The sequence below is a fragment of the Hemitrygon akajei genome, unplaced genomic scaffold (assembly GCF_048418815.1).
Source record: "Hemitrygon akajei unplaced genomic scaffold, sHemAka1.3 Scf000118, whole genome shotgun sequence".
In the NCBI taxonomy this organism is placed as follows: Eukaryota; Metazoa; Chordata; class Chondrichthyes; order Myliobatiformes; family Dasyatidae; genus Hemitrygon; species Hemitrygon akajei.
The window spans coordinates 401,877-424,323 of NW_027332004.1; the positions used below are offsets into that span (position 1 = coordinate 401,877).

Below are 22,447 nucleotides of genomic sequence, written 5' to 3' on the forward strand. Positions count from 1 at the left end.
GAATTATAGGAAAGATGTCAAAAAATGGAGAGAGTACAGAGAAGATTTACTAGAATGTTACCTCAGTTTCAGCACCTAAGTTAGAGGGAAAGATTGAACAAGTTAGGTCTTTATTCTTTGAAGCGTAGAAGGTTGAGGGGGGACTTGATAGAGGTATTTAAAATCATGAGGGGGATAGATAGAGTTGATGTGGATAGGCTTTTTCCATTGAGAGTAGTGGAGAATCAAACAAGAGGACATGAGTTGAGACTTAGGGGGCAAAAGTTTAAGGGTAACATGAGGGGGAATTTCTTTACTCAGAGAGTGGTAGCTGTGTGGAATGAGCTTCCAGTAGAAGTGGTAGGGGCAGGTTCTGTATTGTAATTTAAAGCAAAATTGGATAGGTATATGGACAAGAAAGGAATGGAGGGTTTTGGGCTGAGTGCGGGTCAGTGGGACTAGGTGAGCGCAAGTGTTCGGCACAGACTAGAAGGGCCGAGATGGCCTGTTTACGTGCTGCTATTGTTATATGATTACATGTAAATGCAAGATAACAATGAGGAAAGAAACTAGGAAGGCTATAAGGTGGCATAAGGTTGTCCTAACAGACAAGGTGAAGGATTATACAGATGTTTCAAAAGCAAAAGGATTGGAGGAGACACAATTGATTGATTGGATTATCAGAATGGCAATGTCCACATGGAGCCAAAAAATGTAGAGGAGTTCTTAAGTGGGTTTTTGCTTCTGTGTTCACTCGGGAAAAGACTCTATTGAAGTGAGGCCATGGATGTTATACAAATTACAGATGAGTAAGTGTTATGGGCAAATTGGGCAACTTTGAGTGTATAAATCCCCAGCGACTGAGAAATTCAGTCCTCGGACCCCGATGGAGGTGGATGCAGAAATTGCAGGGACTAACCTAATTTGGAATATTGTGTGCAGTTTACATCACCTAAATGGGAAAGATGTTAATAAGGTTGACAGAGTACAACAAAAATGTACAAGGATGTTGTTGCGATTGGAGGACCTGAGTTATAAGGGAAGATTGAATAAGTTACGAATTTGTTCCTTGGAACGCAGAAGATTTGGGGGAGATTTGATGGAGGTCTACAAAATCATGCGGATAGATGGGGTAGAGGGATGAGGATAGTGAGGGTTAGGTCAGGGGATAGAGAGGAGTGAAGCTCCCACTTTTAATCGGCACACAATTCCCCCTCCTCTCATATTCATTTCAATCAGTGCGTCATTCCCTCCCTATCGGCCATTTTAACGAATGTGACAATTTTCAGTGAGTGCGTTACTCCCTCTCTCGGTAAAACTTCAGGCCATTTGGAATAAATGACTTTTAAAAGAAATACATTTAACAAGTATTTCAGGCAGGGTGTCAATCAACAACCTCCGCTTGTGAAATGAAACCCGCTGTTAACCGTGGGCGAGGTGGTTACTTGTGACAGTAGTTGTCCGGATGGAAATGCAATAATCTCTCCAGTTTTTTTTAGTTAGTGGAAATATATAGTCGAACGTGTTTGGTTTAATTTCAGCAGAAATGCGGCTCCCTGTACCTGAACAGGCGAGGGAGGTTTGAGCTGAAACTATCCATGTCAGGCAGTCTTTCTTACACAGAGGGCGGAGTTCAGACCCTCCCAGAACCCGGGCAGGATCAAATCCGCAGCCTGGGACTCGCTGAGTTAAACATAGACACTCCGCCCCACTGGTTACGATGAAAGAAAAAGGAGAGATCCACACAGAAATCCGGACAGAAAGGTTAACGCAGCCTGTTTGTTTTCCTCTTTAGGTTTGCTACATTGATCCCACTCCCGCCTCTTCCCGCTGTCAGACCCGTCCTGAGCCGGTGAGAATTAGTGTGACCCGGACTGCGGCAGTCCCGCTCTACCCCGGCTCACCCGGCCCTGTCCATCTGTAATGAGCGACGGACACATCACAGCCGAGTGGCCTCGGGAGCAGCAGCTCAGACTCAACTCTCCGAAAGGGTGAGCACATCGGTGCAGGAGCATTGTCGGTCACCCTTGTAGTCAGACTGTGATTTCCCGGCACCACACTGAACACCGTCCGGTTACAACATCAGAGGTAAGTGTTGTCTATGATTCTACACAACTATTCAGCGTTTACAGCGAGACTCGGCTTTGGTCGGGATCGGGAGTGAATTTAGTGGGAGAAGGGAGTCCTGACATGTTCATGTTAACGAGTCAATTACTATCCAAATGGATTAAAAGGAACGAGAGTGGTTTCTACTGAGAGCGAGCAGAAGAAATCTTTCACCCCGGTAGTAACATATGAAATACCCACGGGGCAGTGATCCGCCATTAATCTCTCTCAAACAAGAGAAAATCAGCAGATAAATGCTGGGAATCCGAGCAACACACACAAAATGCTGGAGGAACTCTGCAGGCCAGGCAGCATCAATGGAAAAAAGAATAGTCAAACTTCAAGAGTCCAGCTCATGTATGTTACATCACCTCATTGGTTCTATAAAGTATCTATCTATCTATCTATTGCTCCTCCTTGTAGAGCAAAGGGTTAAACTTTCTTCACGCTTGAATGGCAGTGTTTTGCTGAACCGGTTTGGATTTGATTTCAGCGGAACGGCCGCTCCCTGTTCTGAGGAATGTGACCGGACAGGCAGCTGCTTGCTTGCAGACCCTGAGCACCGAGTCTCACAGAACAACAAGCCGCACCTTCCAAATCAGTCAATCATCTGCCCTCTTCCCCTTTCCAGTCCAGTCCTGATGAAGGAACTCGGACCATAACGTCGACTGTTTATTCCCATCCATAAATACTGCCTGACCTGCTGAGTTCCTCCAACATTGTGTGTGTTGCCATGGTTTCGAGAGATCCATGTGGGGCAGTGGGCGGGGTTATTTGTAAGAAAAGATACACAGTATCCTCACTATCAGAGTATTCGTGGGGAATTAAGATGAGAATAATTCAGCCTCTGATATTTATTTCAGATTTATTTCTCAACAACCAGTTGTCTGTGCGTTAAATCAGCGATCAAGGAGATATTTGTTTTTTTGAAGCCACTTCTGGCTCTGGTGCCTTTTGTGTTCCAACTGTTTCCTGCTGGCATGATTACATTTCCACAGGTTAGGTAAAGATTAAGATCTGCTCTAGAACAATGGCCACCTGTTTCAAAGCAAGGGTACGGGAGCTGTACAGCAAACACCTGTTCCGTTTTCAAAGTTTCTTATTGTAGGCAAATACATTGATTGTTCCTGTGTTGATTGTGATAAATTTGAACTACTCAATCGCCAGTGGAAGCAAAGACTGTAATTCTGTTTAAGCACGGGATTCCTGATGAACAGTGGGTTAGAAGTGTTACAGGGATGGACATAGAGGAATGCATAATGAAATTTTAGATTCGACCAGTCATGATTTCTTGATCTACAGCAGTTTCGAGGGGCTGTGTGGTCCAGTTATGCATGTTGGTATGTTGACTGGAAAATCTCTGACAATTTAATTGATGTAAGCTTGTATAATGACTGCATGCAAAGGGAGATAGGATTTAATTAATGCATTTGTACTGAAATCAAACATTAATTATTTGCATGCAGCTTTGTGCGTTATTTATGTACCCCAGCTGTGAGAGGGGATTGAGCTTATGTCAAACTCGGAGTGCTGGAGAGCACAGTATTGGACCAAGAGACACTCTCCCCGTTCCCTCCTACTCCCGCTGCAGACTCCCTGGGGCTCTCACGCACCAGCTCACTGTCCCATCCCGCCTGCTGCCTGACATGCGTGCTGTCATGGAGCTCGTTACCCTCCGCTCCCGGGCTCACGCTGAGAGGATTTGAGAAATCTTGCGCAGCCGTCAGGAGACATACGAGTTATTTAGCTCCCATTGGTGCCAGAAAATGTCAATACAGGCCACATCTCAGACTGAAGTCTCCACGCAGGTTAAGCACTCTAGTCCAGGTCCACTGCCGCTCACCCAGGAAATCAGACTGTGGTTACCCGGGACTCCACCGAACACCTTCGTGTTACAGCATCAGATGTAAGTGGTGTCTTCCATATCAGGGTATAGGTTTTATCGGTTTCCCAGCAGGAGAAAGAGATTAAGTGACTTTGCTCATTTCCTAATGAGAGTGAATTTTCGGATAAATTGGATCTAATTTCATCAGAAAGGCCACTCCAGTGTGAGGAATGAGCACAGACAGGCAGCTGCTGACCCACAGACCCGGGTCCCTCAGAAGAACAACCCACGCATCCCTAATCAATCAATCATCTGGTCCTTCCCCTTTCATTTCCAGTACCGACGAAGTGTTTCAGCCCAATAGATCAACTGTTCATTTGCCTCCACGGATGTTGCCAGGACTGCTGAGTTCTTCTTGCAATTTATGCATTGCCATGGCTACAAAAGATCACTGAGGGACCGCGTGTGGGCCAGAGTGTGGAATCGGTTGAAATTAATTCAAATTAGTTGAAAGGAACGATGGATATTGAAATCATACCCACACTGTCAGAATATTCCTAGGGAATTGAGAAGAGATCTCAGTGGAGCTCCCCAGTGGCCGGAGGTCCCCACATCACCACCATTGTTCGGAAGCCGGAGGGACAACGGAGAGGTTTCGGCTGTCCGGCCGTTTCTCTGTGACACTCCCGACCTCTACATCAACTCCATCCATCCGACTGTGGCAAACTTTTACAAACAACAAACATAATTCCTCTCAGCCACCGTCTGTCTGAATGATCCCCTGGCTTTGAGGATATGAGGGTATCAATGGTCCGCACTGTCAGGTTTTAGTCTACCAGGGGACAAAGACTGCAGGGACGAAAGATATTCTGTTGTCGAATACACTGCATGTAGATCCCACTGGCAACTCTGGTTTACATTAGTGAAACAGTTGTTTTTCAAAATACTGAACAGCGAGACACTGCACTGATGAAACATTCCGAAACCAGATCAGCCTAGAAAGTCCTCCCCAAAAATTAGGGTTTTGTGATCCAACTCGAGACAAACAGCACGCTGTCCACTCCACCAGTGCGTTATTCGCAGCCGGGCGAATCCCATGATTGATTTTGTTGTCCCCCTGAAAACAAATTAAATGTCCATTCAGGTATTTCAAAATACAAGCGCTCCCCCACACCGGGGATCTGACGTCACGAGTGCGGTACTTGACATCATACACGCACGGCCTGGCTTGCGCTGAGATTGGTTAACGGCTCAAGTACTAATCATGTCAGCCAACACCGCTTGGTGCAGTCAACAGAGTATTTACAAGCCGTGTTAATTCTCATTGATGCGAAGAGATGTCAGTCACTGGTTACACCCAACAGTGCAGGCGGACCGACGAGGAGGGTGTTACCTCCAGTCCGATCTCCTGGTCAAAGCGGAACAAACAAAGTAAATGACCTGCTTTGTGATTTATTTCCATTTCTCTCCAAGGGAAGTTGGGGCGTTTGTGAAGCGTCTGCTGCGGCCGGAGTCTGATGTATCGCTGAGAGGTAAAAGGTGACCGCTCGTTCATCAACTTGATGCCGGTCCGCCGGGGAGGGACCCTGGCAGAAGACGGAGGGAGAGGGGGATTTTATTATCAGGATAAAGATGCTGTGAGAGGGAGTGGACAGGATTGATGTCCCACTGGGTCAAGAGGAGCTCATCTGTGGAAATGTCTGAACCCATGGTGGTGGCGAGCAGAGAGATTCACCACATTAGGGGGCAAACACGGGCAGACTGTTGACCAGCAAGTGGGGCCAATAGTCTGGGGAAAGTAGGGGGCAAGAGTGGTGTTGGCGGGGTAAAGATGCACCGGCCCAGCGTCTTGTTGAATGACAGGACAGTTTGGAGGGGCCGGGTGGCCTGCTCCTTTTCCTGTTTGTGTGTTTAAATAGAAGGACCCTCGTGGGCCTTCAGGATGTTCCAGTGTGTGTTGTAGGGACCGGTACCTGGAGCCCAGTTTTTCACAAACTGGCAACAAGTGGGCTGAGGGGGCAAATTCAACAATTCCAAGTGTGCTCTCGATACAAAATGTGTATTTCTATATCTTTAATGACATAAAACCGATATTTCCATATTGTTACTGACAGAATCGTATAATTTATGTTCCATGTGTTATCTGAATGTACTTGCCTGTGATGCTGCCACAAGTCAGAGTTTCTCTGTACCTGTACCTTCCCGTACTTGTGCACTTGGCAATAAATTCAACGTGATTCGAAAAGCTCAGTGAGATTTTATTAGTGATGATCATCTTGGCACCTCGGTAGGTCAAATGTAAATGTAAGACCCTTAGCAGTGTCGAGGAGCACAGGGATCTTGGAATCCATCGCTCTCAGAAAGTGACTACACAGATTGATAGGGTGGTTACGAAGGCAAACAGTATCCTTAACTTTATTATTCGAGGCATTGAGTTCAAAAATCGGGAAGTTGTGTTGCAGCTTTTTAAAACTCTAGTTAGACCACATCTGGAGTGTTTCATACAGTTCTGGTCGCCTCATTCCAGGAACGATGTCAGGGCTTTGGAGAGGGTGCAGAAGAGGTTTACCAGGAAATTGCCTGGATTAGAGGGCATGAGCTGTAACAGGAGGTTGAACTGCTTGGGTTGTTTTCTCTGGAGCCCTGCAGGCTGGGGTGAGACTGGATAGACATTTATAAGATTATGAGAGACATAGGTAGAGTAGATAGAAAATGTATTTTTACTATGGTAGGAATGTCTAAAACCAGAGGCCATGCATTTAAGGTGAGAGGGGGAATTTTAAAGGAGATGTGAGGGGGCAAGTGTTTTTACACAGAGAGTGCCGGGTCGCTAGAAATTGCTGCCTGGGGTGCTGGTAGATCAGACACATTGGGGACTTTCCAGAGACATTTCAATAGGCCACGAATGTGAGGAAAATAGAGGAATATGGACATTTTGTAAGCAGAAGGGATTTGATTCGTTAACATTCTGATAACAAATTTAATTGGTTGAGCACAACACTATGGGTTGAAGGGCCTGTTCCTGTGCTGTACTGTTCTTTGTTCTGTGTCTCTTGTCGAGAGATTTCAGCGTAACAGAGGCAAAAGGAGTGAGTGGGAACAACAGGTCAGCTGGTCCAATGTGGGAAATGTGAGATTACCCATTTCTGTAGGAGAAACAGAAACACTGGGTGTGTGTGTGGAGAGGGACTGAGGTGTAGTGGGCAGGGAAGGAAGTCAAAAGTACATTGTATTGATGGTAAGACTCATTCTATAAGACTGAGAATGACTTTAACAATTATTTGGGCTTTGTTGAGATTGTACCTGGAATATGGAGTAAAATCCCGCTCCCCATACTAACACGGGTTATACAGACCAAACAACAAACTGCCAGAGGAACTCAGTGGGTCGGGCAGCATCTGTGGAGGGAAATGGACCGTCAACATTTCGGGCCGAGACCCTCCCTCTGGACTGAGAGTGGACGGGAAATAGTCAGAGAAAAGAGATGAGGGGTGGGGATGGGGCAAGAGCTGGGGAGTGAGAGGTGGAAAGGTGGAAATAGTGACAGAGGTCAGCAGATGTGTGGAGACCGAAGGGATCAAGGAGATGAGGATTGGGATGAAACGTGGCTGAGATGGGAGAGCAGCCATAATCTTGTTGATGGTTCGAGGTGCTGAATGGCCACCTCCTGCTGTTTCTCACTTGATGTTTCAGTGTTCCTGACCACTGAACCCAGGGGAATGTGATAGAAATTAGTGTCTGTTCACATAGAAGTGGCTTGAATGCACAATTCCTTTTTGGGTCTGAATTGTCTGTTGGACAGTGATTTCTTGTGGATGGATGTGGCGGATCGTGTGTGGGGCTGGGATCAGGAGAGTGACCACACCCCCTGGGGCGAGGAGCCGGGGAAGAGATCATTCTCTACGGGGCAAGATCAACGGGATTCCATAGGTGAGAACTGAGGCCGGTCCCGAGTGATGTTGGGCAGTGATTCTCTGTTACTTCCCTGAACAGCCGGCCTCCCACCGTTTCCTGGACTTTCATACCGAACATCCTGAGATGAGCTGCCGCTCAGCCCCTCTTGCCCTGGTCCTGGGAGCGTGATGGGGTGGTGATACCGAGACCACACTCGTCCATTGAGGTTTATCCCGGGAACTTTACCTTCGTCACCCAGCCCCGTATCGGGTCCAAACTTCACCTGGATCGACAGCCGGTGTCTACAATTGTTTTACATCATTCCAGGGCGCGGGAAGCGGCCCTTCCACCTGTTGTGTTCTTGCAGACAGAGAAGGTTAAACCGAGTAATCGCACCTGCGGGACACTGCTCCATCTGTCTGAGTAGATCCATCTTTCGCCCGTTCAGACAAGGCAGTGAGATCCAGATCTCTCACGGCCTCTCGTTTTGGGTGGTCATCATTGTGTTTATTTTTGTTGAATCCATGTCACTGTTCCAACTTGCCGAAGCACAGTCAATGTTTCCGGTTGTATAACCCAATTAAATGTGAGAAATAAGCCTTTTCCAGTTACCCGGGCTGCTCAAAACTGTACAGTGTACATCGAGTTAGACTGTGAGATCAAGAGTCCAACTTATCACGCGGGAAACATTCAATGTGCTTACAACAGCAGCCTGGAGTATTTCCTGGAGCCTGGTGCTCTGTGTTTTCAATGTTATTTTAAATCTTTGACCCAGCTGATAAGAGAGAATATCGAGGTTTATGAGGATCTTTGATGCTGCCTGCTTTACTGATGCAATGGGAAGTGCAGTCACAGTCCAGGGAGGGGAGTCTGGTTTCTGTCATGTCCTCAGCGGTGCCCACAGTTTTCTGCAGTTCCTTGCAGTCAAGGGTAGAGCAGTAGACTTATGAAGGCGTTATGTATCTGGATGGGATACTTTCTATGGCGCTTTGATAAGGTTTGGGGAGGGACAATGAGCCTAAGCCAAAGTTATTGTTGTTTGATCTAGGTTTGTCATTTTAGGATCTTTTTCTGTCGTATTATTCAGTCCCCGTGTATTGCTGAATGACCACCAGTGACTGTCCTTGATCCCACACCCACATGGTTCCATCTCCTCATTCACTCACATCTTGTGCAACCTCTCTCCAGCCTGTGTGAACCCACCTCGATGATGTACAATATATCAATAAAGTTTCCTGTAACATTTGACTTCATTGTGAAGTATTATCTTGCACCTCCTATCTCATTGAGATTTCCAGGAATCGGTTTTTGTTAGCTAGAACGACGAGGTTTAAGTTAATGCAGCACCTGGTAAGGTAAGAGTTACAAGCTATGATCCTAGGGTATGATAGAGAAGATTCCAGCAGGTACAGAGCAGTAGTTGGTAGGCAGGAGACAAAGAGTGGGAATAAAGTGAGCCATTACTGTTTGGCTGCCGGTGACTAGAGGTTCCACAGGGGTCTGTGACGGGACCCATTTTTTTTACCTTATATGTCGATGATTTGGATGCTGGAATTGATGGTTGTTGCAATGATTGCAGAGGATATGAAGGATGGCGGAAGGGCAGGTAGTTTTCCGGAGAAGGATTTAGGACAGATTAGGAGGACGCGCAAAGATGTGGCAAATGAAATAAAGTTTCGGGAAGGGTTTGGGCATTTACTTTGGTAGAAGAAATGAAATGGTTTACTATTTTTTTTAATGGACAGAAAATACAAACAACTGAGACACCAAGGGACTTGGCAGATATTGTACAGGATTCCATAAAGGTTAATTTGCAGATTGGGTCTGTGGTCAGGAAGGCAAATACAATGTTAACATTCATTTCAAGAGGACTAGAATATAAAAGCAATAATGTAATGTTGAGATTTCATAAAGCACTGGTGAGGCCTCACGTAGAATATTGTGAACAGTTCTGGACCGCATATCTTAGATCGGATGTGCTGAAACAGGTGATGGTTCAAAGGAAGTTCACGAAAATAGTCCAGGATTCAGCGGCTTGTCAGATACAGAACGTTTGATGACACTAGGTCAATTAATCACTGGCATTCAGAAGACTGAGCGGTGCCCTGATGGATCACATCAAATGGTGAAAGCCTTGATAGAGTGGATGTGGAAAGTGCGCCTCCTCTGGTGGAAGAGCTTAAGACCAGAAGTCACAGCTTCAGAATAGAGGTGCGCCATTTTAGAACGGAGATGAGCTGGAATCTCTTTAATCAGAGTGGTGAATCTGTGGATTTCCTTGCCGCAGGCAGCTGCGGAGGTCTTTTTTTTATGTAGATTTAAAGTAGAGGTAATGGGGTAAGACAGAAGATTGGGGAAAGGCAGAAGATTGGGGCAGAAGAAAAATGTATCAGTCACGATAAAATGGCGGAGCAAACTCGATGGTCCAAATGGCCCAATTCTCCTCCTATATCTATGGTCTTAAAGGGTAAAAGTAGCCATTACAGTTTTTAGTTTCACCGTTACAAAATGGTTACAGCATTAATATTTGTCACAATGAAGCTCACAGCATGTGATGTTGTTTGTTATTTCCTTTTCCGGTTATTTTAGGTTCATTAGCTTGAAAATGTTTCTTGCGTTTGTAGTTTTTAAAAAACATTACCTTGGAATGAGTTGTGTTTTCTGGGAAATGTACCCGTAGAACGCTTAGTTAAGAGTGATTCCCCTACAGCGCAGAAACAGTCCTTTCAGCCCTTCTAGTCAGTTGCATTCCCTGCCTGAACTCATCCCCTGCACACAAACTGCAGCCTCAATACTTCTCTCAACGATGTACCCACGCAAACTTCTCTTAGACACTGCAATTGAACCCGCATCTACCAGTTCCGCTGGGAGCTGCTTCCACATTCACCCCTCACTCTGAGTGAAATAGTTCCCGCTCTGATTCCCCTTCAATATTTCACTTGTCACCCTAAATTCATGACCTTACCAAAACTAAGGGGCAAATACCTACATGCATTCCATAGAACCATAGAACATTACAGCACAGAAACAGGCATTTTGGCCCTTCTTGGCTGTGCCGAACCATTTTTCTGCCTAGTCCCACTGACCCGCACCTGGGCCATATTGCCCGAAGTCCCTCTCAACCATTTTTAAATGTCAAAAGTGAGCCCGCATTCACCACTTCATCTGGCAGTTCATTCCACATTCCCACCACTCTCTGCGTGAAGAAGCCCCTCATAATGTTCCCTTTAAACTTTTCCCCTTTCACCCTTAACTCATGTCCTCTGTTTTTTCTTCTCCCCTGGCCTCAGTGGAAACAGCCTGCTTGCATTCACTCTATCTATACCCATCATAATTTTATAACCTCTATCAAATCACCCCTCATTTTCCTACGCTCCAGGGAATAAAGTCCTAACCTATTCGACCTTTCTCTATAACTCAGTTTCCCAAGTCCCGGCAACATCCTCGTAAACAATCTCTGCACTCTTTCAACGTTATTAATATCCTTCCTGTAATTCGGTGACAAAAACTGCACACAATACACCAAATGCGGTCTCACCAATGTCTTATACAACCTCACCATTACATTCCAACTTTTATACTCAATTCTTTGTAAAATAAGGCCAATATACCAAAAGCCCTCATTACAACCCTATCTACTTGTGACACCACTTTAAGGGAATTATGTATCTGTACTCCCAGATCCCTCTGTTCTACTGCACTCCTCAGTGCCCTACCATTTACCTTGTATGTTCTACCTTCGTTTGACCTTCCGAAGTGCAACACCTCACACCTGTATGCATTAAACTCCATCTGCCATTTTTCTGCCCATTCCTCCTTCAACCTATATTCACCCTATATCCAGTCTGTATCCCACCACCTCAATGATATATATCAACCTTGTTCAACCTCTGTCCAGCCTGTATCCCACCACCTCAATGATATACATCAACCATTTTGTTCAACCTCTGTCCAGTCTGTATGCCACCACCTCAATGATATATATCAACCATCTTGTTCAACCTCTGTCCAGCCTGCATCCCACCACCTCAATGATATATATCAACCTTCTTGTTCAATCTCTGTCCAGTCTGTATCCCACCACCTCAAGGATATATATCAACCATCTTGTTCAACCTCTGTCCAGTCTGTATCCCATCACCTCAGTGATATATATCAACCATCTTGTTAACCTCTGTCAAGCCTGTATCCCACCACCTCAATGATATATATCAACCAACTTGTTCAACCTTTGTCCTGTCTGTATGCCACCACCTCAGTGATATATATCAACCAACTTGTTCAACCTCTGTCCAGTCCGTATGCCACCACCTCAGTGATATATATCAACCAACTTGTTCAACCTGTGTCCAGCCTGTATCCCACCACCTCAATGATATATATCAAACATCTTGTTCAACCTGTGTCCAGCCTGTATCCCACCACCTCAATGATATATATCAATCATCTTGTTCAACCTGTATCCCACCACCTCAATGATATATATCAACCATCTTGTTCAACCTCTGTCCAGTCTGTATGCCACTACCTCAATGATATATATCAAACATCTTGTTCAACCTCTGTCCAGTCTGTATCCCACCACCTCAGTGATATATATCAACCAACTTGTTCAACCTCTGTCCAGTCCGTATGCCACCACCTCAGTGATATATATCAACCAACTTGTTCAACCTGTGTCCAGCCTGTATCCCACCACCTCAATGATATATATCAAACATCTTGTTCAACCTGTGTCCAGCCTGTATCCCACCACCTCAATGATATATATCAATCATCTTGTTCAACCTGTATCCCACCACCTCAATGATATATATCAACCATCTTGTTCAACCTCTGTCCAGTCTGTATGCCACTACCTCAATGATATATATCAAACATCTTGTTCAACCCCGTTTCAGACTGTGTCCCATTGCCGCAATGATATCTTTCAGCAATCTTTCTTCTAGACTTTGTCCTCATTGTGAAGTTTTGTTTTGCCCTTTTTCCAGGATTGTGTTTTTTTTTTTGATAACTAGAAACACCAGAGGTTTAGTTGGACACAGCACGTGACAGAGAAAAAGCAACCATTTCAATTTTAGATTCACCGTTACAAAATGGTTGCAGTGTTAATCTTCATCATAATGGAACTCATAGGATCTGATGTTGAGTTTATTATTTCCTTTTTTGGTTATTTTCGGTGAGCCACTTCCTCTGTTTCCAGGGTAACGGCCCGTCAGAGCTGCAGCAAGTGTTGCAGTTTTTATCGCTCTGTGGTCACCGCCTCTCAGCGTAGAGACAGTGGCCTCAGGGGCAAATGCAACAGAGTGATAGCGGGAGGAAAGGATGCTGTGAGCATTGACTGTGTGGGATGTGTTACACCAGGGTCAGAATGAACTCAGAACTAACAGAGTGGTTGGGGTGGGGTGGCATTTACCGTTCAGGGTGGCAATCGGTAACTATTTGTGCATTAAAATAAAGGAGAAATACTACAGTTGCAGGAAATTTAAAGTGATTAGGGGAAAATACTGGAAACGCTCAGCAGATTGGCAGCATCTTGGACAGTCTCAGTTCTGGAACTGGGTCTTCCACCATTTCTCTTTTCAGAGATGTAGTCTGATGTACTGAGTTCCCAGCATTTTCTATTTTATAATTTTCCATTTTGTTCCTGCTACACTGCAGGGAAAATGGCAGCCCGCTCTGCTGGGCAATATCCCACACAGCAGGAAGATTGTGATCAAATGTGCTCGGTTTAGCTGCTGGGGTCAGGCTGAAGTGTATCCGCATCCTCTATACAGACCGTGGAACCAGCCTGAGCACCGGCCACAGCAGAGGGTCATTAGGATCCAATTCCACCTTTGTTTGTGAATCAGAAATGGCAGAAACACCACGGCAAATCGCCGGCACCAAAGCGTCTTTGTATGGGTGATGATATTGGGCTGGTGACTCTGAGGATATGGAACTGGCAGTATACGGGCTTCAGTCCAGGTTGGTAATTTGACAGCTAGGATCGGAATTTTCTCAGTCTGCAGTGATGCTGAAGTCTTGGGTGGTTGGGCGTTGGTTATGGGGGAAATCACCATCTACACTGCCCAATAGGACATCATATCTGTCAAGTATTTTGGAGATTATTTAAGAATTAACTAGAGAGTTGGGTGAAGTTGGGCAGTGATGTTGTTCATCTGAGCTTTGGTAAAGTCTGTAACAAGATCCCGCATGGCAGCTGATCGGGAAGGTTCTGTCACGTGGGATTCACGGGGAGCTGGCGAAGTGGATTCACACCGGGCTCAAGAACAAGAAGCAGATGGAAATGGCAGGAGGATGGGAACCGGAATGATTGAGCAGAGAAGGGGGAAAATAAATCTGAGATAGTGAGCAGTAAAGATGTCAGGAAGGGCAGGCAGGCGATGGGGCAAATTGCAGACATTGGGATGAGTTGTGGTGCAATCAAGTTGCAGTGCAGTCAAAGAAAAAATTAACAAATACTGGACTTAAGGTGTTATTCTTAAATGCACACAGCATAAGGAATACAGTGGATGATCTTGTCGTAGAGCTACAGATTAGCAGGTATGATATTGTGGCCATCACTGAGACAATGCTAAAGATGCATGCCTCTGGGAGCTGAACGTCCAAGGATACACGGTGTATCGGAAGGATAGGCAGGTAGGCAGAGGGGTTGGCGTGGCTTTATTGGTAATAAATTATATTAAATCATTAGAAGGAGGTGAACTAGGATCGGAAAGTGCAGTATCTTTATAGGTTGGCCTAATAAATCGCAGGGGTAAAAGGACCCTAATGGCAGATATATACAGGCCTCCTAACAGCTGCGGTGATACGGACTACAAATTTCAATAGGAAATAGAAAAGGCTTGCCAGAAGGGCAGTGTTATGATAATTGTTTTGGAGTTAAACATGCGAGTGGATTGGGAAAATCAAGTCGGCACTGGTTCTCAAGAGAGACAATTTCCACAATGTCTACGAGATGGCTTTTTAGAACAGCTTGTTGTTGAGCCCACTGGGGCATCGGCTGTACTGGATTGGGTATTGTGTGATGAACCAGAGGTGATTAGAGAGATTAAGGTGAAGGAACCCTTACGAGGCCGTCATCACAACATGACTGAGTTCACTGTGAAATTTAAGAAAGGAAAGCCTAAATCTGATGTGTCGGTATTTCAGTGGAGTAAAATAAATTACAGTGACATGAGAGAGGATCTGGTCAAGGTTGACTGGAATGGGACACTAGCGTGAATAACGGCAGAGCAGCAGTGGCTGGAGTTTATGCGAGAAGTGAGGAAGGTGAAAGACAGATATATTCCAAAAAAGAAGAAATTTTCGAGTGGAAAAAGGATGAAACTGTGGCTGACAAGAGAAGTCAAAGTCAAAGTAAAAGCAAAGCAGAGGGCATACAAGGAAGCAAAAATTAGTGGGAAGACAGAGGATTGGGAAGATTTTAAAAGCTTACAAAAGGAAAGTAAGAAGGTCATTAAGAGAGAAAAGAACAACTATGAAAGGAAGCTAGCAAATAATATCAAAGAGGATACTAAAAGCTTTTTCAAGTATATAAAGTGTAAAACACAGGTGAGAGTAGATATAGGACTGATAGAAAATGATGCTGGAGAAATTGTAATGGGAGATAAGGAGATGGCAGAGGAACTGAATGAGTATTTTGCATCAGTATTCACTGAGGAAGACTTCAGCAATATACTGGACATTCAAGGGTGTCGGGGAAGAGAAATATGCACAGTCACAATTACGACAGAGAAAGTACTCAGGAAGCAGAATAGTCTAAGAGTAGATAAATCTCCTGTACCAGATGGAATGCACCCTCATGTTCTGAAGGAAGTAGCAGTAGAGATTGCGGAGGCATTAGCAATGATCTTTCAGAAGTGAATAGATTCTGGCATGGTTCCAGAGGACTGGAAGATTGCAAATGTCACTCCGCTATTTAAGAAGGGGGCAAGGAAGCAAAAAGGAAATTATAGACCTGTTAGCTTGACATCCGTGGTTGGGAAGTTTTTGGAGTCGATTATCAAGGATGAGGTTACGGAGTACCTGGAGGCATATGACAAGATAGGCAGAACTCAGCATGGTTTCCTTGAAGGAAAATCCTACCCGACAATCGTATTGCAATTTTTTGAGGAAATTACAAGCAGGCTACACAAGGGAGATGCAGTGGATGTTGTGTATTTGGATTTTCAGAAGGCCTTTGACAAGGTGCCGCACATGAGGCTGCTAAACAAGATAAGAGCCCATGGAATTACGGGAAAGTTACATACGTGGATAGAGCGTTGGTTGATTGGCAGAAAATAGAGAGTGGGAATAAAGGGATCCCATACTGGTTGGCTACCGGTTACCAGTGGTGTTCCACAGGGTTCTATGTTGGAGCCGTTTCTTTTTACGTTGTATATCAACGATTTGGATTATGGAATAGATGGCTTTGTGGCTAAGTTTGCTGATGATACAAAGATAGGTGGAGGGGCCCGTAGTGCTGAGGAAACAGAGTCTGCAGAGAGACTTGGACAGATTGGGGTAATGGACAAAGAAGTGGCAATTGAATTACAATGTCGGAAAGTGTATGATCATGCACTTTGGTAGAAGAAATAAACGGGCAGACTACTATTTGAATGGGGAGAGAATTCAAAGTTCTGTGATGCAACGGGACTTGGGAGTCCTCGTGCAGGATACCCTTAAGGTTAACCTCCAGGTTGAGTCGGTGGTGAAGAAGGCGAATGCAATGTTGGCATTCATTTCTAGAGGAATAGAGTATAGGAGTAGGGATGTGATGTTGAGGCTCTATAAGGCACTGGTAAGACGTCACTTGGAATACTGTGTGCAGTTTTGTGCTCCTTCTTTAAGAAAGGATGTGCTGACTTTGGAGAGGGTTCAGAGAAGATTCACTAGAATGATTCCGGGAATGAGAGGGTTAACATATGAGGAACGTTTGACCGCTCTTGGACTGTACTCCTTGGAGTTTAGAAGAATGAGGGGGGACCTCATAGAAACATTTTGAATGTTGAAAGGCATGGACTGAGTGGATGTGGCAAAGTTGTTTCCCATGGTGGGGGAGTCTAGTACAAGAGGACGTGACGTGAGGATTGCAGAACGTCCATTCAGTACAGAGATGCAAAGAATTTTTTTTTAGCCAGAGGATCTGTGGAATTTGTTTTCACGGGCCGCAGTGGAGGTCAAGTCATTGGGTGCATTTAAGACAGAGATTTATAGGTATCTGAGTAGCCAGGGCATCAAAGGTTATGGTGAGAAGGCGGGGGAGTGGGACTAAATGGGAGAATGGATCAGCTCATGATGAAATGGTAGAGCAGACTCGATGGGCCAAATGGCCGACTTCTGCTCCTTTGTCTTATGGTCTTATGGTGTTGGGCACAGCAGGAAGATAGTGTTCAAGTGTGCTTGGTTCAGCTGCTGGGGTCAGGCTGAAGTGTATCCGCATCCTCTATACAGACCGGGGAACCAGCCTGAGCACCGGCCCCGGCAGAGGGTCATTAGCTTCCAATTCCACCTTCGTTTGTGAATCGCAAATGGCAGGAACACCACGGCAAATCACCGGCACCAAAGCGTCTTTGTATGGGTGATAGTATTGGGCTGGTGACTCTGAGGATGTGGAACTGGCAGTATACGGGCTTCAGTCCAGGTTGGTAATTCGACAGCTGGGATCGGAATTTTCTCAGTCTGCAGTGAAGCTGAAATCCCAGGCGGTTGGGCATTGGTTATGGGGAAATCACCATCTACACTGTCCAATAGGACATCATATCTGTCAAGTGTTTTGGAGATTATTTAAGAGTTAACTAGGGAGTTAGGTGAAGTTGGGCAGTGATGTTGTTCATCTGAACTTTGGTAAAGTCTGCAACAAGATCCCGCATGGCAGCTGATCGGGAAGGTTCGGTCACGTGGGATTCACGGGGAGCTGGTGAGGTGGATTCACACCGGGCTCAAGAACAAGAAGCAGAGGGAGATGATTGATGATGGTTTTAGCGAATGGAGCCCTGTGGCGAGTGGGATGTGTGTGTCAGTGTCGAGACCTCTGTAATTCACTATTCATGTCACTGGTTTGTATGTGAATGTACATGGCACAGTTAGCAAGCTTGAATTTAATTGAATTAAATTGAATTGATTTCTTACATCCTTCACCCACATGAGGAGTAAAAATCATTACGTTACGTCTCGGTCTAAATGTGCAATGTGCAATCAAACTATTTTATAATAATTTATAATGAATTGAACAGTCAATATAATATCAAATCAGCGTGAGCTAATCAGCTCTCCCGGAACCTGTTGGTCCTGGCTTTTATGCTGCGGTACCGTTTCTTGGATGGTAGCAGCTGGAGCAGTTTGTGTGTGAGGTGACTCTGGTCCCCAAGGATCCTTCGGGCCCATGTTACACACTGTCCTTGTAAGTGTCCTGAAACATAGGAAGTTCACAACTACAGATGTGCTGGGCTGTCCGCACCACTCTCTGTAGAGTCCTGCGATTGAGGGAGTTACACTTCCCACACCAGGCAGTGATGCAGCCAGTCAGGATGCTCTGAATTGTGCCCCTATAAAAAGTTTTTAGGATTTGTGGTTGATACTGAACTTCCACAATCGTCTGTGGTGAAAGAGACTCTTTTGTGCCTTTTTCACCGAACAGCTGGTGTGAACAGACCACATGGGATCCTCGGTGATGTGGATGCCGAGGAACATAAAGCTATTCACCCTCTCAACCCCAGATTCATTGATGTTAATAGGGGTTAGCCCGTCTCCATTCCTCCTGTAATCCACAACCAGCTCCTTTGTTTTTGCGACATTGGGGGAAAGGTTATTTTGCCACCACTGTGTCAGAGAGATGACTTCTTCCCTGTAGGCCACCTCATTATTGCTTGAGAGCAGTCTAATCAATGTAGTGCCATCGTCAGATTTAATTAGCAGATTAGAGCTGTGGATAGCAGCATTGTCATGGATATACAGGGAGATTAAATTCGGGAGATTGGTTGATAAGGCAACAGGTGACAATGAATTTCAAAGACATCTTGGTCAGTTATGTAGATGGGCTGAGGAATGGTAAATGGTTTACAACGTGGACAAGTGAAAGATGGTGCATTTTGGACAGTCACACCAGGGTGGGACTGGTATAGTGAATGGGAGGGCACCGAGTGTTGTGGAACAGAGTGACCTGGGAGTACAAGAATACAGTTCAGTGAAAATGGACGGGCAAGTATAGAGGGTGAAAAAGAAGGCTTTACGCATGCTGGCCTTAGGGCATGAGGTCCGGATTATGGGCATTATATTGTAGTTATATAAATTGTTGGCTCGGCTACACAGAGTATTATGTACAGTTGTGTTCACCCTACTGTAGGAAAGATATTATCAGTCTGGAGAGGGTGCAAACGAGATTGCTGAAGATGCTGACTGGACTAGAGGGGCGAGTCACAGGGAGAGATCGGCTGAGCTGGATCTTTATTTCAGAGGAGGGTGACACATAATCAAGAGGGAGGTTAGATAATGTGGTTGGTCGTGGTATTTTCCCCAAGGTTCAAGATTCAAAATTGTTTAATGTTATTCCAGTACATAAGTGTAAAGTGTGATCTGGCCAGCACGGTACGGGTCCGAGGGACACGCTCCCCGTTCCCTGTTACTGACTCTCACCATCTTCTGCGCGCACCAGCTCCCCACCCCACCCACTGCCCACGCGCACCCTCTCACGGATCTTCGACACCCTTGCGCTTCCGGGCTGATGTTGAGCCGATATTAGCATGTTGCGTGTACCCGGTATCTCTCGTGAAGTGGCATGATATTTACTTGTTTCTCATTGGTGAGAGCAAATGCCAATTTAGCATACTAACCAACGGGGATATGGGTTTTGTCATTAAGGTGTTCCCTCCTTCGATCCCCACCACGTGTTTCCCAAACTGATTCCCGGGAAAGATCCAATAAGCTTGTTTCTTTAATGTCACACGGAGAGCGGAGAGGGGTAGAGAGGGAATTAGTGTGGGATCCTGTTGAAGGTGTCGGAAGTTGTGGAGGATAATGTGCTGGATCCGGAGGCTGTTGGGGTGGTAGGAATAGGGAATAGCATTTTTGATTTGGCAGGGTGGGAGGAGGTATAGTCGAGATAATTATGAGAGTCAGCTTCCAATTAGTTTCCATTTATTACCACGGAGTTAATAGGTCTGGCTGGTTTTCTTAGTATTAAACAATAAGCCAGCTTTCCACTTTCTTCTTTCACTTTCATTAGAAGCTTCCTCAGATCCTCCTCACTTTCAGCCATTAGAATAGTATCGTCTGCATATCCGAAGTTGTTATTATTTTGTCTGGTAATTTTGATTCCAGCACTTTGAGTCCTCGAGACCAGCATTCCTCATGATATGTTCAGCATATAGATTAAATAAGTAGGGTGACAGTATGCAGCCTTGTCGTACTCCTTTCCCAATCTTAAAACAGTTTGTTGTTGCGTGGTCAGTTCTAACTGTTGCTTCTTGATCTTTGTACAAGTTTCTCATAAGGCAGATCAGATGTCCTGGTATCCCCATTTCTTTGCCATAGTTTATTCTGGTCCACACTGTTGAAGGCTTTTGAGGTAATTAAAACATAGATAAATATTTCTCTGGAATTCTCTTGATTTCTCTATTATCCAGCATAAGTTAACAATTTGGTGCCTGATGCCTCTGCTCTTCCAAAACCAGCTTGTACATCCGGCTATTCTCATTTGGTATATTGCTTGGAGTCTTGCTTGCATGATCGTTGGTAATACCTTGCTACCATGTGGAAATTGTTCGGTAATTTGAACATTCCTTTACATTTCCCTTTTTGGAAATTGGGATATAATTTTTTTTTCATTTTAAATGTCATTGTTAGGTTTACCAGATCTGCTGGAAAATTGCATGCAACACTTTTACAGCAACACATTTTAAAGTTTGAAACAATTCAACTGGACTCCAGTCACATCGTGCAGCCTTATTATTGGCGATATTTTCTATTGCCCATTCGAATTCACTTTCCAGAATTTCCGGCTCTAGATCGAGAAGGGAGTCATTGCAAGTGTCTTGGCTGTTGGGATATTTCCTGTACTTTGTTGGGATATTTCCACTTCTTTGTATGCCTGCCATCACTTTTTGATGTATTTGCTTCTGTAAGGGCCTCCCCTCATTTCTCTTTTGCTGTACTTAATTTTGCATGAAATGATCCTTTCATTTGAATAGGTTTCTTGTTTTTTCCAATTCTGTTGTTTACTTCACCTTCTTTGCATCGCTCCTTTAAGTAAGCTTCCTTACGTCTCCTTGCTATCTTCTTGAACGTTGTGTTCATTTGGAGGTATTTGTTCCAATCTCCATTGGCCTTCACTTCTCTTCACTGTTCAGCTTCCGCAGAAATCCATTTTGCTTTCCTGGTCTTCTTTTTGTTTGTAATATTTTTTGTTGGTACCTCTTGTATAATGCTCCTTATTGTTATCCATAGTTCTTCTGGCATTGCTCTCCACCAGCTTTAATCCATGAATCTGTTCTTCACCTCAACGGCATATTCTAGAGGGATGCTCTCAACATCAAACTTTCAAGGCACGTTGGTTTTCCTGGTGCTCTTCAGTCTCATTCTGAATATTGTCACAAGCAGCTCATGGTCTGAGATTGTCAGAGACCAGAGGGACCGTGGAGTTAAAGTGCACAGTAGTTCAATGCGGCGACACGGGGTGGTGAAGGTGTGTTTATTACTCTGTCCTTCAACAGTCAGGGTGCTGAGTGCAGGAGTTGGGAAATAATTATTTTATTTATTTTTTTATTGAGATACAGCGAGCCACGCTGTCCATTAAGTCCCCCACTTTGATCCTAGTCTTGTCACAGGGCAATTTACAATGACCAATTAACCAGTCCACCGGTACTTCTTAAGACTGTGGGAGGGGGGCAGCCGGACCACCTAGAGGAAATGCATGCGATCATGGTGAGAACCTGCAAACTGTTACTGGGAGCAGCGGGAATTGCAAACGCGTCGAACTGTAAAGAGTTGTGTTAACTACTATGGTGCCGTTGTACAAGGCGTTGGTGATATTGTGTTTGGAAAGGCTTGGTTAAAGTGGAAGGAGTGCAGAGATTTGTGAGTCTGTTGTCAGGGCCAGAAGGCCTCAGTTCTGGGGAGAGAATGACCACTTTATACCTTTACTCCCTGAGCAGCGACCTTACAAAAATGTTTGAAATTTGAAGAGCAGAGTAACTGACTCTGACGCAAACGTTTTAATTTGTGTAATTCAGATCATCGCCAGCAGGAGGTGCTTTCCCGGACGGCATACAAGAAGACGATAATCAACCAGCCTCAGTCAGAGTCAAGAATGGACACAGGTATGTTCACTGGGCTCTTTCTCATTAAAACTCTGTCCTTATGGTACACGTGTAGTCAAATCATCAATAGTTCAGAGGAATAGACTTGGGAGATAAAGGGGCAGAGAGAAACTGTCATCATTGATCCTACTGGTAAGGCAACCTTGAGCACTGCAACAATACACCAGGTCCAGCGCAGGGACCTAACAAGGGGAATGGTCGAATCACTCCGCTCACCAGGCAAATCTTCACCTGAATGAAAGGAGAAGGAGCTCCTGAATAAGGTGGGTGTGGGCGAAACTCAGACAGGAATACAACAGCAGGCAATGTAACTGTCCAGGGAACAGATCAAATTTATGTCAGT

At 45.0% G+C, this 22,447-nt stretch overlaps 2 protein-coding genes across 2 annotated transcripts in view; both read left to right on the forward strand.

The window, feature by feature from the left end:
- The window catches only part of LOC140723550 (uncharacterized), a 448,657-nt gene that overhangs the window by 187,131 nt on the left and 239,079 nt on the right, over positions 1-22,447 (forward strand). The window lies entirely within an intron of this gene.
- The window catches only part of LOC140723549 (NACHT, LRR and PYD domains-containing protein 3-like), a 34,459-nt gene continuing 14,065 nt past the window's right edge, over positions 2,054-22,447 (forward strand). Inside the window, exons 1-2 of the mRNA XM_073038123.1 lie at positions 2,054-2,067; positions 22,018-22,104. Of these exons, the coding sequence (XP_072894224.1) occupies positions 22,095-22,104 (10 nt within the window). The 5' untranslated portion in view covers positions 2,054-2,067; positions 22,018-22,094. The remainder of the gene's footprint in view (positions 2,068-22,017; positions 22,105-22,447) is intronic.